This window comes from Liolophura sinensis, chromosome 10 (genome assembly GCF_032854445.1).
Source record: "Liolophura sinensis isolate JHLJ2023 chromosome 10, CUHK_Ljap_v2, whole genome shotgun sequence".
NCBI lineage: Eukaryota > Metazoa > Mollusca > Polyplacophora > Chitonida > Chitonidae > Liolophura > Liolophura sinensis.
The window spans coordinates 22,506,125-22,523,291 of record NC_088304.1 but is presented as its reverse complement, the minus strand read 5'-3'; the positions used below and the strand labels follow the sequence as shown (position 1 = coordinate 22,523,291).

The 17,167-nt window shown below is 41.6% G+C and overlaps 1 protein-coding gene across 1 annotated transcript; it reads right to left on the bottom strand.

Moving 5' to 3' along the window:
- Window positions 1–2,062: 2,062 nt before the first annotated feature.
- LOC135476997 (uncharacterized) lies at window positions 2,063–8,551 on the bottom strand. The gene is made up of 4 exons (XM_064757145.1): window positions 8,472–8,551; window positions 5,300–5,373; window positions 4,930–4,998; window positions 2,063–3,628 (listed from the first exon to the last, which is right to left on the bottom strand). Exons 1-4 carry the CDS (start codon window positions 8,549–8,551, stop codon window positions 3,126–3,128), a joined length of 726 nt encoding a protein of 241 aa, XP_064613215.1. The 3' UTR covers window positions 2,063–3,125.
- Window positions 8,552–17,167: the final 8,616 nt, after the last annotated feature.

Genomic DNA, 17,167 nt, shown 5'->3' with positions numbered 1-17,167 from the left:
GTTCTGCAGAGTAACCGCCCTTGAATTAGGAAACGTGACATTTTCATTTCATCAAACGCAATACATAATACATGTACATTCAGTGGAGTAGGAAGCGTGGGGTTGGGGGGGGGGGGGGGGTAAAGGCCGATGCCGCCCCACCCCCACCCGCCACACTTTGCAAATCGCGTCAAACGATCTCTGTTGCTTATACATATGTCAAAATTATCCGCCAGCAAAGCTCAATGCCGTATTTGCCCTATTTCATCTCCACCAGGCCCTGAAAATGTTTCAAACTTAATACCTCCAAGAGCATTTCTGTGCCTAAAACGTACAATCTATAAGACGGATAGGTTTTAATTTTATTTATTTGATTGATTTATCTGATTTCACTTATACGACGGCCGCCAGCATTATGGTGGAAAGACACCGGGCACAGCCTGGGGGAAACCCACGACCATCCGTGGGTGGCTGGAATACTTTCCCATTTACGGCCAGAGAGGAAGCCAGTATGAGCTGGACTTGAACTCACAGCGCCTGCATTGGTGAGAGCCTCCTGGGTCATTACGCTGAGCTTGCGCGCTAACCAACTGAGCCAAGGAGGCCCCTGATAAGTTTTAATGGTGCTAAATAATTATTGTGTATCAGTACAATTATTATCTTGACCTGTCTTCACTGGTAGTTTACATTATAGATATAATAGGTCTGTTCATATCTATATCAGATAATTAAGCATTTTATCTGTGAGGTGGGACGTTCGAATCCAGCTGTCGTTTGTTAGGCGTCTAACGAGGAGCCATAGGTTCTCTCAGGTTCTTCACCCATCAACCTTACCACGGTTATGTAAGTGAATTATTTTAGGTGACGACTTAAAACACTGAGTGAATAAATATGCCAACAGCCCATGTTATCACACCCCGTCTAAGATTTACTATCACTAGTGATCGTTTAGGAAAGAGTTGGAAGGTCAAACTGACACCGAATGTCTTGAGTGAAGATCTCCGGGCATTTCCCGAGAGCTGATTACGCTGATTTTATATACACGTATTCCATTAAACACCAAGTACCGTTGAGTCTAAATAGAAAGCAAATACAAAACTGATATATGTTGAGATTCTTCAATTATACCGGTGCATGCATGTTGACCACAATCAGGTTATTATCCGTTAAAAACCGGATGGTGGATGGTCGTGGGTTCCCCTCATACTCTGCCCGGTTTTATTTCAACCATAATGCTTGCCGATGTCGTATAAGTGAAATATTCTGGAGTAAAAGTGATTTAAATAAATAAGAAATTTGATAACTTATCGGTTATTTTCATGAAGTCGAAATCAGCGTGTGTCTATGAAGTCTTATGGTTAAACGAAATCGGCACGTAAACGTATGATTTTATTTATTTATTAACTTATTTGATTGGTGTTGTACACCTTATTCAGGAATATTTCTTCATTTCCGTATTATGTTGGCAAGAAACCGAGAAGATCCCGGGTGATAGCTACAGCCATTCGCAGGTTGCTGGTAGGCCTTCCCCAGGTACGAACGGCGTGGAGGCAGCATGAGCTGGATTTGATCTCACAGCAAACGCACCGGCGAGAGGCGCCTCTGTCGTTGTTTTGCTCTTACACGGTAAGATGAGACATGACACATAACTAAATATGTCAGATTGGAAGATGTTATTTAGCAGGTTTTCTTTAAGTATCAGCATTACTCATATTATGGATGACACTTTCTGGACGTGAGAGATTCTAGTTCTGGAACTTGGATGATATCACTCTGGGTTTCTATCCGTCAATGTCAATATCAGGCACTTAATCGCCAGCAATACATTTACATCCTCTAGACCATTCGACCCTCTGGTCTCCGTGGAATGTAGGAAGCAGCTTTTACCTAAATATACTTTCTAATTGACGTCTACCAGTTAAAAAACAGGGTCAACTTTCACAAAACTTCTTACGTAAGTCATATTTCTCGTAGCAGATTTTCATGAAATACGTTGTCTAGCTAATAGTGACGTAATGCAAGATGCGAAAAGCATGTTTTATGAACGAGGCAGCTATAACAGACATGACTCCAAAACTTAATCCTTTCCAGACATTAAAGCTGAATTTATTTTCGTCAAAAATCTGTGTTCGCTGGTGTTGAGGTACCTCTCTTATCATCGGAGGCCTGTCAAAATCGTCGCCATGATCACTGCCTCAAACTATGCAACATGACCATCCATCTGTTTTATATGTGTACACCTCACGGGCGCATGCGCACAAAGGTTTACCAAGGCTCAATATTACATATCTTATCAATAATAGGATTAAAATGACGCGTAATGTTTGAACAAGAAATACGGGCTTTATCCCAACTGGATTGATATAACAGCTTCAGTGATTTGATGGTGCCTCTGTTATCCATTCACTCTGGTTACATAAGACAATTAGCCGCCATAAAACGTGTTACATACAAAAAGAAAACGGAACACAGATACCACAGATATATAACCTGTAACATAGATCTTATTAACACTAATTGTTACATGTACAAAAAGACGATACAGATCCTGCTCACGCTACTTGGATCAGACAGAGCAAATGACACTGACGTATAGACTATTCAAGGTACTTGGTGCAGACAGACAATAGATAACACTGACGTATAACGTATTCACGCTACCTTGGTGCGCACATATAGATAATAACACTGATGTATAGCCTATTCACGCTACTTAGTGTGCACACATAGAAAATAACACTTACGTATAGCCTGTTCACGCTATCTTGGTATGCGCACTTAGAAAATAACAATGACGAATACCCTGTTCATGCAATCTGGCGCACACAGAGCAGAAAACACTGACGTACAACCTATTCATGCTAGTTGGTGCAGACAGAGCAGATAACACCGTCGTATAACCTATTCACGCTGCTTGGTGCACACACAGAACAGATAACGGTGCCGCAGAACGTATTCACGTTACAGGGTGCAAACGCAAAAGAGATGACACTGACGTAAAACTTTTGATTCACGTTATGTGATGCATAGAACAAATATCACTGACGTAGGGGCATATAACCTATATGCACACAGGACACACTGGCGCATAACCTATTCAACCGGTGCACATAGAGCAGACAGCACTGATATATAACCCATTTACACTACTTGGTGCACACAGAGCAGGTTATTTCTCGACCACTTACGTAATGGGGACAGGGGAGAGAACCGCACTGGGCTTCCACAGGGACGAGATTATGTGAGCTTTCGCCGCGGTAGCCGGCCGGATCGGCCTCCGGGTCCTTGTCTATGCAGATGTACTCCGAGGCCCCCGTCGTCTGGTAATCCCCTGCCATCAGGAAGCCTGAGTACTCGAGGTGCCAGCCAGGGACACAGTCCATCCGTCCTGGCACCATCAGCTGGCTTCCTCGCACCTTGCTCATGCATACCGCGCAGGGCACGTTATGGTTCTCCAGGGCTTCAGCGTGCTCATGTCCAAAGGGAAAGTCCAGGGCTTGAAGCTTGTACTCTACACCGTACATGTAAGACTGATGCCCCTTTGTTCCGAAAAACTGATCGTTGTGCTGGCCCCACGTCGGTACCCTTGGCATACACATGATGTTGGCTGGGGCTCCGGCATGGCCGAAATATCCGCCTCCGGCAGCTCCTGAAAATATGTGAAACACAAATGAGAGTTCAAGTCCAGCTCATGCTGACTTCGTCTTCGGTCATACGTGAAAAGGCCTGGGGTTTCTCCTGATCTCTACTCAGATTCCTCCCACCACACTACTGGAGGCCGTCGAATAAGAGAAACATTCTTCAGTACGGCGTAAAACAGCAATCAAGTAAATAAATAAATAAATAAATAAATAAATAGACGAATGAGCAGAAGTCCAGAGGACTTTCGACCATTATCAAATCGTATTATCATTATGATATAAATCTTAATGCTTGTATGCATTCAAGACTCTCAAAGTACACGGCTGTGGCTGCCCTCATCACATGCTCCGTTCGCCATTATCAGGAAATCGCCATCCTCAAATGCTTTTTTTTTTCGCCACAAGGGAGAAAACTCCGAGACTCAAATACTTGTACGTGGGTTCAATGGTAATAATGAAGTGAAGGCATCGCCACGTAAATGTAAAAGGTTTCACAAGCTTTCGATACACATGGTAATGATCCCGTAATGTGGATCGAAGGCTTGTGAAATCTTTGACATTTACGTGATGATGCCTTGACCTCATTATTGGTATGAGGGTAGCTACTGATTTCATACCATACCACAAACTGCCAAACGTCTTTGAAATAAGGGTGCCTCCGTGGCTCAGTTGGTTAGCGCGCTAGAGCAGCGCAATGACCCAGGAGTCTCTCACCAATGCGGTCGCTGTGAGTTCAAGTCCAGCTCATGCTGGCTTCCTCTCCGGCCGTAAGTGGGAAGGCCTGTCAGAAACCTACAGATGGTCGTGGATTTCCCCTGGGCTCTGCCCGGTTTCCACCCACCATAATGCTGGCCGCCGTCGTATAAGTGAAATATTCTTGAGTACGGCGTAAAACACCAATCAAATAAATAAATAAATAAATCTTTGAAATACGATACATGTTGGCCAACTAGTTCGCCTTATTTCTTCATGTCTCCGTTAAAACCTTTCAAGTTCACCAATTACAATACTTATGCATGTGTGGTGAATGAAGTTCAGCAGATCATGGCGGCACAACTTGCAGCCCATTGGTATATAACATACACCATACGCCATACCATAGTTAATGGATACGAGTACATTTCGGCCTGAAGCCATATGTGTGCATCAAAGCAATATTGCTGAATAAATGAATAGGGTTAAGGTTCTCCTTCAAAATGTTATACCATCTGATCGATTAGAAATCGATAAATGTAAATATATTCTGCCGAGTGTAACCTAATCAGCCAATCATATGCAGCATGCAGTATAACAGATGAACAAAACACACCCTCATACACAAGACTGCTGTCAGGTTCTGGACACGATAGTCTCCCCCACCGGATGTAGATGGCGCCACCTATACAACACACAAATGTGGGTAGAAATAATTTCTAACAATTTCACTATGATTTAGAATGTACGCTAATAGCTGTTGTAATAATTTCTGCAGATGATCCAAAGCACATGTATATATTTAAGATCACATCTTGGAAATTCTTTCCACATGGCCACATTATGCGGACTTACACAGAGCTGCATGTAACCGCCGACTGTTGACGATAGTAAACAGCTGACAAGAAGTTTACCTTTCCAAGGCGTAGCTAAGCAAATGGTTAGTTACATGTGGTTCTGGTACATGCGTAACTCTTATATATTACCTGTATAGTGACTGTAAGCCGAAGCATCTTCTTCCTCTCTCTTGACCAGTCTCTGTTTTGGTTGTTCATGATTCCTGCGGAAATAACACAATCTTAAAACTGTAGATTTGAGGGATTGGGTGTGTGTGTGGGGGTGGATGGGGGTGGGGGGGGGGGGGGGGGGGGGGTGGGACACCATGGACAGCTGTCTCACAGCTGCATGTAGCATGTAGCAAATGGTCACACCTAATCGGTGAAATCTGGCCTCGTGTTCAATTACCTCAACTGGGGGTTTCATTCCGAATGTTTACCATCGAAGAATGCTTAAAACGTAGCTAATTACGTCACCTAGCACTATGCTGACTATAGCAGAATCATCCCAAAACAGAAAGCAGAAATACCCAAAAATTAATCTAATAATTTTAACAGAAAGTCTTTTTGTGTGAGTAATGCTAGAATGTTTTCTGTTATTGCAGCAGATTATTCTGTTAAATATACCACACATATTGTCTCAATTCAACATAAATATTCTTAAAGAACAACAGAATGTTCGTTTGAATATGACGGCATATTGTCGTATAATAATAGAATTCATATTAACATCTCTCAAACGACAGGCGTTCTGTTAAACGTAACGTCTTAATTAAATGTATTAAAAATGCAGTGATGTTAGGTGCAGTTTGTTAGATTTATGTGATGACAGCACATTCAATAAGGGACCAGGTCTCCGGAATGCTTAGTCCACCAACAGGGACCAGATCGAGGTAATACTTAGTCCACCAACAGGATTCACGCCCAAAGAATGCTTAGTCCACCAACAGGGGCCAGGCCTCGGCAATGCTTAGTTCACCAGCAGGGATCACGTCTCGGGAATCCTTAGTCCACCAGCAGGGATCAGAGCTCGGAAATGCTTAGTTCGCCAGCACGGATTAGAGCTCGGAAATGCTTAGTTCACCAGCAGGGACCAAGTCTCGTGAATCCTTATTCCACCAGCAAGGATCACGTCTCGGGAATCCTTAGTCCACCAGCAGGGATCAGAGCTCGGAAATGCTTAGTTCGCCAGCACGGATTAGAGCTCGGAAATGCTTAGTTCGCCAGCAGGGACCAAGTCTCGTGAATCCTTATTCCACCAGCAAGGATCAGGTCTCGGGAATGCTTAGTCAACCAGCAGGGATCAGGTCTCGAGAATACTTAGTCCACCAACAGGGATTAGGCCTCGGAAATGCTTAGCCCACTAGCAGGGATCAGGCCCGGGCATGCTTAATCCCCACAGAGATCAGGTCAAGGGAATGCTTAGTCCACTAGCAGAGATCAGGTCAAGGGAATGCTTAGTCCACCAGCAGGGGCCAGGCCTTGGTAATGTTTAGTCCACCAGCAGGGACCAGGTCTAGGGAATGCTTAGTCCTCCAGCACGGACCAGGCCTCGGGGACACTCAGTACATTAGCAGGGACCAGGTCTCAAGAATGCTTAGTCCACCAGCAGGGATCAGGCTTTGGGAAGGCTTATTCACCATCAGTGACGAGGTGTAGGGAATGCTTAGTCCACTACCAGAGACCAGGCCTCCAGAATGCTTAGTCCACCAGGAGGAACCAGGTGTCGAGAATGGTTAGTCCACCAGCAGGGATCAGGCGTCGGGAATGCTTAGTCCACTAGCAGGGACCAGGCCTCGGGAATGCTTAGTCCACCAGCTGGGATCAGGTGCGGTGTCAGCTTTATTATGACTGGGCGGTGGGTCTGCTGTCTTTAGATAAAATATCAGCGCACATCTGTTTAATATAAATGTCGAACGTGCATGTATATTGCATATATATTTAATCTCTTTTTATATACACTGTAATAAATTCGGGTTGTACGATAAGGCATCAGGACAATTGTTGAAACCTTGTATCCTTTTACACTTTTTTTACTACTTTTTCTTGCATTATAACAGAATATTTTGGATGATACCAACATACACCTTCAAATATGTATACATAAAGTAATGTGGACTATCTACTGGATCTGATGTATTGGATATTACACGTGTGTCTTGTGGACAACCTACTGGATTTGATTTGATTTATTTATTTTTTTTATTATTATTTATTTGGTTGATGTTTTAGGCCGTTCTCAAGAAACTTTCACTTATACGATGGCGGCCAGCATTATTGTGGGAGGAAACCCGGCAGAGCAAAGGAAGCCAGCTTGAGCTGGACTTGAACTCACAGTGACCACATTAGTGAGACTCCTGAGTCATTGCACCGCGCTGGTGTGGTAACCCCCTCGGCTACGGAAGCCCTTCCTGGATTTCATGCATCTGATATTACACCTGTAATGTTTTCCTGACATCACTGGAAACTGTTGACGACTTCTAATTGCAGACTTCCAGATATAGATCTTACTTTGAAATGATGAAACCATGATTGGTAATTTTGTTTATGAAAGTAACCTTTGGCTATTTGACTTTGGATATTGTATAACTGGTTGATAGCCTGACTTTTCATTTGGATATTAGTTGGGGATAAAAGGCAGCAATTCTTCTTTGTGTTCACAGTATGTTGTGTCTATAGAAGATCCGTTATGCTCTGATTTCGCAAAAATGAAAACAGACCAGTTTTGATGTCGCTTCAGCAACTCTACCACCACTACTCTTCAAACGACTGCAGTGCGATTCTGATATGTGGATAAGTGGATATTAAGTACATTAGTCATTAAGTGGAGTGTTGTGATGAAGAGGTATATTGGCCTGTCTGTGGAGCAGGAAGTGGCATTTTGATGTATAATACAGATCTAATTACAGATCCTTATCAGCAGTAACCCCTTATCCCTTTAACATCTCCCCCAGCCACCAGCTGCGTTGTACACATGGAGTTCATACTAGGCTGACTAAATAAAGTCTGCATGTACATACACATCCTAGTTAGTTAAATTTAAAGACATAAAATGAAAATTTGTAAAACATATGCCATTAATCTCATAAGTTCAACGTTAAGACAAAATCATAACACTCTGTAGCTATCTAAACCGTGTGAACACTTTGTTGAAACGTCACTTTCTCTATTTGGCTTTTGAAAGGGAATCGATGTATACTTGTGGTTTCACGTCGTACTTAACAATTTTTCGTCATATGACAACGATGAGTCATTAGGTGTTTGTATGACAGGGGGTGTCCATGCCCTCAAAGTGCTGAAGTATCACTAATGCCGAAGTCACCAGCTGACCAATGGCTTCTGTAGGAAATCAACTTGCCCTTGACCAATAGGATCGCTGGTTCGAATCCAGGTCTTTCCCATATGTTTGACCGGCCCGTTTAGCCAGATACTTTTCATATCAATCACATATTCTTGATCATGGTGTAATTAAATACATAAATAAATAGATAAATAGACTCTAGCTTATAGTGAGACACAAGGCACATTATGCCGGACTGTCCAAGCTCTATCTTGTATATTTATCATAATTACAAAGAATATGGCTTAATATCCGCTTTTTCAAGATTGCTGAATTATTTCCTAGGCATCCCTCTCAAGCTGACCCAAAAACTTGAATATCAATGAGAATACGGCAACTTTAAATTGAATACATGATTAGATTCGAATGAAATGAAATGCTTTGTGCATATATCTTATGCCAACCTATCTTTTTTTAGGTTTGTGCTTTGATTAGTTTGTCATCCGATTCATTCGTTTAGTCGAGAAAAATTCCAAATGACCTTAAGACTGAGGTCAATCGTCTTTAAACAAATACAGAAAAAAATTGCACAAATATAAGAGAAGAAAACTAGTCAGTCAGATGCTTTTGTGTACTGAAAATACATACGTTCCTTTGTACTAGTGGTACACCTTACTGACAAAGTTATGTACACCAAATTTGTTCTAATTTTAGGACAGATATTAGTAGCGCTGAAAGTAAACAATTACATTTCTTTTCCAGTTTTTTGGAAAAGTAAAAATATGAATATGTTGTTCATTAGATGGACTAACCATGGAGACAAAAAAGAAACAATACATTCCTGCTACAATTACTTGTACACACTGACCGAAAAGAACAGACCAGGTGTCCCAAAATTAGAGGAACTAGGGTATACCGCGCGGATTGGCCGTCAGTTACTTTACAATGTAAAATACAGGGCCATAAATTAGAAATTAACCTTCTTTTCTTTTTTCATTTTTTTTTTGTTTTGTTTTTTGAAAGGTAAAATTTTGACTATTTCTAGAGCTATTTACCTGACCGTGCCCGATGTGTTCTTCCCCGCGGTCGCGCCATACTGCCATGCCCACAACCACCAGCACTAGAACAGCACACAGAACGTACGGCACAATTACACTACTTCGCTTCCCCATCGCCCTTATCTGTTTTCTTCTCCGTATAGCTCAGGAATGGCAGACCATATCCTGCTAGCTCATTTCATTTCGCGTTTCTGTCTCGTGATTTACTAGTCACGTGGTTTCCTGACGGGTAACTATTGGATGAACAGATGCTGGGCTTGTTTTCCTACCGGAAGTTGTAAATTATAGACAGAGATGCCTAATCCCGGAATTATATCTCCTTTCAAGATATTTGGGACAAAATTTTCCTAACACAGTAATGACGTCATGTATCCCAGATTGGCGTGTACTTGATTCGTCGAAAACAGAATATTTATTATTAGCACACTGAAAAGTTATGTTAGTGCTAATATAGCCGAGGCGTACTTATATACCTCTCCGTCTGACAAACATGTGTACTGACATCGGTTCCCTCCAAACCGCAAGGCAGTGTGGCCGTGTTATATTTGCGAAGGATGTTGTCCCGAGTGACTCAAAGTCATGAATCCCTAACTATTGCAGCGATGTCGAGGGGTCTTGACATAGGATAGGTGTGTTGTAAAGCTGCATGACATTTTAAACTTTTTACAAAAGTCCAAGAACTATAGGACTGCGAGAAATGTGCTAAAGCAATTTTTATGTCATTAATGCGCATCATTCGAGGGATTGAACGAGGTACGAAACAAGGTTCAGCGGTATCGGGTTACACCACAAACACCAAGAATAAGGTGTTAAAGTTTATTCTACCCAAACAAACGAAGAAAATGTTACGAAAACTACATATTTAATGCTGCCATTCTGTTTTACTCCCTTCACAGATGTCATGCATTTTAGACCAATCAACGGCAAGCTTTGGCCATAGCAGTGGACCTAGATAGGACAAAGTTTCGCATGTATGACGTCGTGTCTTATTCTTGGGTGACATTAAAATGTAAAAGTTTACTGTACATGTAATATGACGTCATACCGCTGAGCTCAGATTGGAATGTCTTGAAACAAATGTTTCTTTTTCAACGTCATGGCGTCTGGGTGTAAAATACAAAAAAATATATAGATATCTATAAACTGTACGAAATAACACTTTTATCACTGAAGGAAGTTCCGATAGTTCACCTTTATATAAATCAGGAAGCAAAGCTAACAAGTAAACAAACTCTTTTTTTCCTTTATAATAAAAAATTATTTTATTTGTAGACATAAACAGCATGAAATGATATTACTCGGGAAAGCGAAAGTACCGACCGGTGTGTTGCGTGACACACTCGATGTTGTTTGAAAGGTCATCTCTGTTTAACATGTATATTTGCACACGGCCCGCAACTAACAACGGGGTATCGTATGGTTTATTTATGCAGACATATTTATTTGATTTTTTGATTGGTGTTTTTTACGCCGTACTCAAGAATATTTCACTTATACGACGGCAGCCAGCATTATGGTGGGTGGAAATCCGGGGAAACCCGGGGGAAACCCACGACCATCCGCAGGTTGCTGGCAGACCTTCCCACTTACGGCCGGAGAGGAAGCCAGCATGAGCTGGACTTGAACTCACAGCGACCGCATTGGTGAGAGGCTCCTGGGTCATTACGCTGCGCTAGCGCGCTAACCGACTGAGCCACGGAGGCCCCTACGCAGACATAACATAAGTGCATTTTGTATATGTCATCAAAGCTAATCCCAGAGAATCCACGACTGGTCTTGAAATCACGGCGATAGCGTTTGATGAGAGGCACCTAAATTAGTATGCTAGCATTCCTGGAATCACTATAGGCCACGGAGGTACCTCTGCATGGTATTGTAGAGCCTGCACAGTCAAGGTGGTAAGAATATGAAGTGGATGATCCATAAAAAAAGAAATAACCGTCTTATTAAATTCAGATTGGAAGATGCCTTGAGTCTCTCAGCATCACGGGTGAAAATATTGTCAAAACCTTAACAAATCTAATAGTGCAAGCATGCAATATCTCGAATGCGGTACAGAAATTTCAGAAATGTTCTTTAAAAATGTTGCTACTTGGCCATTATTTCAGGGAAATGGCAACACTCTTAAATACGCAATAATTCAAAATGTTAGACAGTTTCTACCCGATATGTCCGGCTCGTTTCGTTTTTATACAAAACGCCTTTTGCTAAAGTTTAATTCTAATTTAAGTCTAATTCTCAGCAGTTTATGACATACTTGTTCCAGTTTTACTATGTACAGTGCATTACTAACTCACATACTTTTTCCAGCTCTACTATGTACAGTGCATTACTAACTCACATACTTGTTCCAGCTTTTCTGTGTACAGTGCATTACTGACTCACATACTTGTTCCAGCTTTTCTATGTACAGTGCATTACTGACTCACATACTTTTTCGAGCTTTACTATGCACAGTCCGTTACTGACTCACATACTTGTTCTAGTTTTACTATATACAGTGCATTACTGACTCACATACTTGTTCCAGCTTTACTACGCACAGTGCATTACTAACTCACATTCTTGTTCCAGCTTTACTACGCACAGTGCATTACTAACTCACATTCTTGTTCCAGCTTTACTACGCACAGTGCATTGCTAACTCACATACTTGTTCCAGCTTTTCTGTGTACAGTGCATTACTGACTCACATACTTGTTCCAGCTTTTCTATGTACAGTGCATTACTGACTCACATACTTTTTCGAGCTTTACTATGCACAGTCCGTTACTGACTCACATACTTGTTCTAGTTTTACTATATACAGTGCATTACTGACTCACATACTTGTTCCAGCTTTACTACGCACAGTGCATTACTAACTCACATTCTTGTTCCAGCTTTACTACGCACAGTGCATTACTAACTCACATTCTTGTTCCAGCTTTACTACGCACAGTGCATTGCTAACTCACATACTTGTTCCAGCTTTACTATGAATTACTGACTGACATACTTGTTCCAGCTTTACTACGCACAGTGTATTACTGACTCACATATTTTTTTCCAGCTTTGCTATGTACAGCGCATTACTGACTCACATTCTTGTTCCAGCTTTACTACGCACAGTGCATTACTGACTCACATACTTGTTCCAGCTTTACTATGTACAGTGCATTACTGACTCACATACTTGTTCCAGCTTTACTATATACAGTGCATTACTGACTCACATACTTGTTCCAGCTTCACTATGTACAGTGCATTATTGACTCACATATTTGTTCCAGCTTTACTATGTGTGTATCTACATCAATCGAATCTGATAGAGCATAGACGGGCTGGCCTGAAACCCGATCGTCTTCTGATCTAAGGTTACTTATCTCAGGTGACTCAGCTGGTCCGGCACAAAAACAATCTCGATCTGCTTGTTTTGTGTGAGGATGCAGAAATTTGAAAACATACTGTGTTTTTTGATAAAAACATCCTCTTCTGGCTTGGGAGAAGGCGGAAATATTATCTCAGACCACATTTATACAGAGCTGAAGTTTTTGTTACTGCTGGAACCCTCTACACTGTGTACTTTCTCTTACCAAAGATAATCAGTCGCCGATTGGCTAATCCTGCAAGGCAATCTGAGAGGCTCGGCTTCATTTGTTCTTTCTTACGTTTCTGTGATATTGCGTATTATTCCCGGGTGATCATGACTTAATGAATAATGTGACGATATGTAAGCCGATAACTATAGACCCATATATGTAGAAGGAGTAAAACTTAAAGCAATTTATTTATTTATTTATTTAATTGGTGTTTTACGCCGTACTCAAGAATATTTCACTTATACGACGGCAGCCAGCATTATGGTGGGAGGAAACCGGGCAGAGCCCGGGCGAAACCAACGACCATCTACAGGTTGCTGGCAGACCTTCCCACACATCGCCGGAGAGGAAGCCAGCATGAGCTGGACTTGAACTCACAGCGACCGCATTGGTGAGAGGCTCCTGGGTCATTACGCTGCGCTAGCGCGCTGAACAACCGAGGCCATGCCTTACGATACCAGGTCTTCTCCTTATCACAGCCATGTGAGCGAAATATCCTTTTGTACAGCACAAAAACTTCAACGAAACAAATGAATACATGACTAATCCAAATTGGTGCTACCTGTGCAGAGCGTCATCGTTTCTACGATACGTCACACTTTCTGTGTGGATGCTGTCATATATAAAGTTGTGACGTAGTCCACACTATCTGAATCATCACAGCAGGGGACGATGTGTGTTCATTGGTATTGGCAATCAAAGTAATGACCTGTCAGATAAAGATGGCCTATAACCAAGCACTTATGCATGTCTACCATGCTCTGCTATACAGTCCCATACATTTACTATTTTATGACCCAGAGCCCAGTTTCACAAAGATGTCGTACATGTACGATAATCGCACATATAGGACAATGTTGCGGTAATAGTGACGTACAAAATATCGTGCGACAAATGTACTCTAAAAAATGTCGTATGTCGATTTGTAAAACCGGGCCTTGATTTCCTTGATATGGAGCTGTCAGAAATCCTGGTAAGTTTGATCAGCATTTCTTTGCTGATGATCAACCAAACAAATTGGTACATTCTCCCACCCTCATACATGTAGCTTGTGGAAGCTTGGTGACTGTTTGTGCAGATTTTAAACCGTTCATTGAAAACCCTTTGTCTTCCACCAACATGATGCGCATGTCTGCACATCACTTGTGGGACAGTTGGTCAGCATCTTGCCAAAGGTCGGTGGTTTCTCTTGGACTCTCCGGTTTCCTCTTTATTCTTGAGGTATTAAACAAGAATAAAAATAAAACAAAAATCAAACGAACAAACGCACACACGCACACAATGCATGTATGTATGTATGTATGTATGTATGTATGTATGTATGTATGTATGTATGTATGTATGTAAGTATGTAAGTATGTAAGTATGTATGTATGTAAGTATGTAAGTATGTATGTATGTATGTATGTATGTATGTACGTACGTATGTATGTATATAGGCTTGGAGTTTTACGTCATGCTTAACAATGTTTTTGTCATGTGACGATGAGAGGTCATCATGTTGTGTGCACATAGACTGTGTTCTCTTGTGACAGAGCGAGTCTTTTCCAGCTGCAAGGCGAGAAAACTGAGGTATAGAGCCATGTCCTCTTTACTTCTAAGTAAATATGGAGAAAGCGTCCAGTGTCTCTGGCGCTCTGCTCCATAACTGTGTCTAATTTCGCTTAGCCAGGGGCCAGGGGAGGTATATTCATCGTGTTGAATTATACCGCCAGGTTGGATATGTGAACAGTTGTAATCAAAGCGTAACTGAAATACATATTTTATTATCGACAACTTATATTCTAGCATGTTCACGATTTGCATAATGATCTCACTCAGTCGCCTATGCTTCTTTCCTGCAACACTAAAAACTGTTGACCACTTCTTTTTGTATGATTTCGTCCCGTTTTCGTGCTTTATATACTTTCTTAGTTTGTGCTAGACGTCGTTTTGGGAATTGGCCCTGCGACTGACCCGAAACGTTCTTATTGGTTGACGGCTGGTATACGAATGTCTGTTTCGACGAATAGATTTTTGTACTTTTATTTATTTTCTTATTTATTTGTTTTTTATTAGTGTTTTACTCAGAATATTTCACTTATACGACGGCGGCCAACGTTACGATGGTAGGAAACCTGGCAGAGTTCAGGGGAAACACACAACCCCAGGTTGCTGGAAGACCTTCCCGCCGCGCACGGCCGGAGAGGAAGCCAGCAAGAACTGAATTTGAACTCATAGCGACCGCATTGGTGGGAGGCTTCTGGGTCATGGCGCCTTGCTGTAGTTTTATAAATTAGGCCACATCATATACTACGTATATTAAGAAATATAAATCCAGTGTGTCATGTGTCCTTTAACAATACTGAGGATTACCATTGACACCCATTCAGCAAATAATTTTATTTTCTGACCCAGCTATCAGATATTTAATCTGAAAAGTAAAGATCCGAAAGCTTGGGAATTCACAGAAATATCAATAAAACTGGTGACACAGCTTGGTATTCAATAATGCTTGCATTAGGCCATCTCGTGATTAGCGAGAACTGCAAACAGCTGTGCCTCACCGCGTGATTGTACGCATGCAGGCATTGGATGTCGGCGTTTCGTATGTAGCGTTATCTTTAATATAAATAAAGACGTACAGCATAAAGAGTAAAACCAGAGCAGCGACAGAAAGTGTGACAGCTGACAAATGGTCACACTTAACCGGTGAATACGGCCTCTTGTCAAGAAAATACTTAAAAAGCAGCACCGTGGCTTAAGCAGAATTAGGTAAAAAAAAAATATGCAATGATGTTAATTGCAGTGTTTTAGACGTCACTGGTCTAGAATTGCTCAAAATGTTGTATTGTCAGTACATTTAACATGCAATCACATTAAAACGATGCAAAGGGATCGTTAGTCCACCAGCAGAATCGTGGTTTATGCAGGAATAATTAAAGACGTACACCATAGAGAGTAAAACCAGAGCAGCGACGACAGTGTGATAGCTGCCAAATGGTCACGCGTAACCGGTGAAATACGCCCACTTGTTAGTGTACCCCAGTCAGGGTTTATTTTGTCCATGAAAATGCTTAAAAAGTAGTAAAATACAGGCCCCCTGAGTTTCACCAAACAGGGTTTGCCCACATTGTGTGGCCATCGACGTTAGTAGATGTCGTATAAACGTATTGAGAAATCTGATCGGCCTAGGTGTGTTCTAAATTTTTTAAACTCATCAATGGAGCTTTACTGGGTACCACGATAGTGTTCTATTCATGCATACAATGGTGGACGTCATTGGTGGTTTTTCTTGGAACTAGGACCATCCGTCAAGTAAGTCGCAATAGGATTTATTTATGTATTTATTTGGTTGTTGCTTTAGGCCTATTCTTGCAATAGGACAAGAGTTCTGTATCGACATGCGCATTGAATTGGGACAGGAGTTCTGTATCGTCATGCACATAGAATTGGGACAAGAGCTAAATGCCATCATGCAGATCGCATTAGGGCAGGAGCTCTATATTGTCATGCAAATCATATTGTGAAAAGAGCTCAAAAAAATCATGAAAATCACACCGGGACAAGAGCTCTACATCGTCATCCAAATTATATAGCGACAACAGCTCTCTACCATCATGCATATCGCACTGGGGCAAAAGTCCTTTATCGTCATGGTAATCGCACTGGAACAAGAACTCTGTATCGCCATGCAAATCGCAATGAGGCAAGATTTCTTTACCATCATGGAAACCTCACTAGGATCTCTGTATCATCATACAAATTGCATTTGAATATGTAAGTTTACTCCACCGATTAAATTCGTGGTCGTTTTGGAACATGGTGCTTTATTTTATATCATACTATATGTTTAACGCCGTGCTAAAGAATTTCCGTGATATATATTTTATTTATTCAACAGTTGTCAGGCTTGTAGAGCAAACTGGATGAAACCACGAGCAAAACTTCGGTACCGCGGTAACGGACAAACCCTCCTGACGTTAAGAAGTATACAGTTAAACCAGCGAGACCTGGATTCGAACATAAGACCTCAGTCGTCACGATCCTGACCACATCGGCGAGGACGACGCATTACACAAATAAAAGACAAAATACCCAATAAAGTTTTGAACTTAAG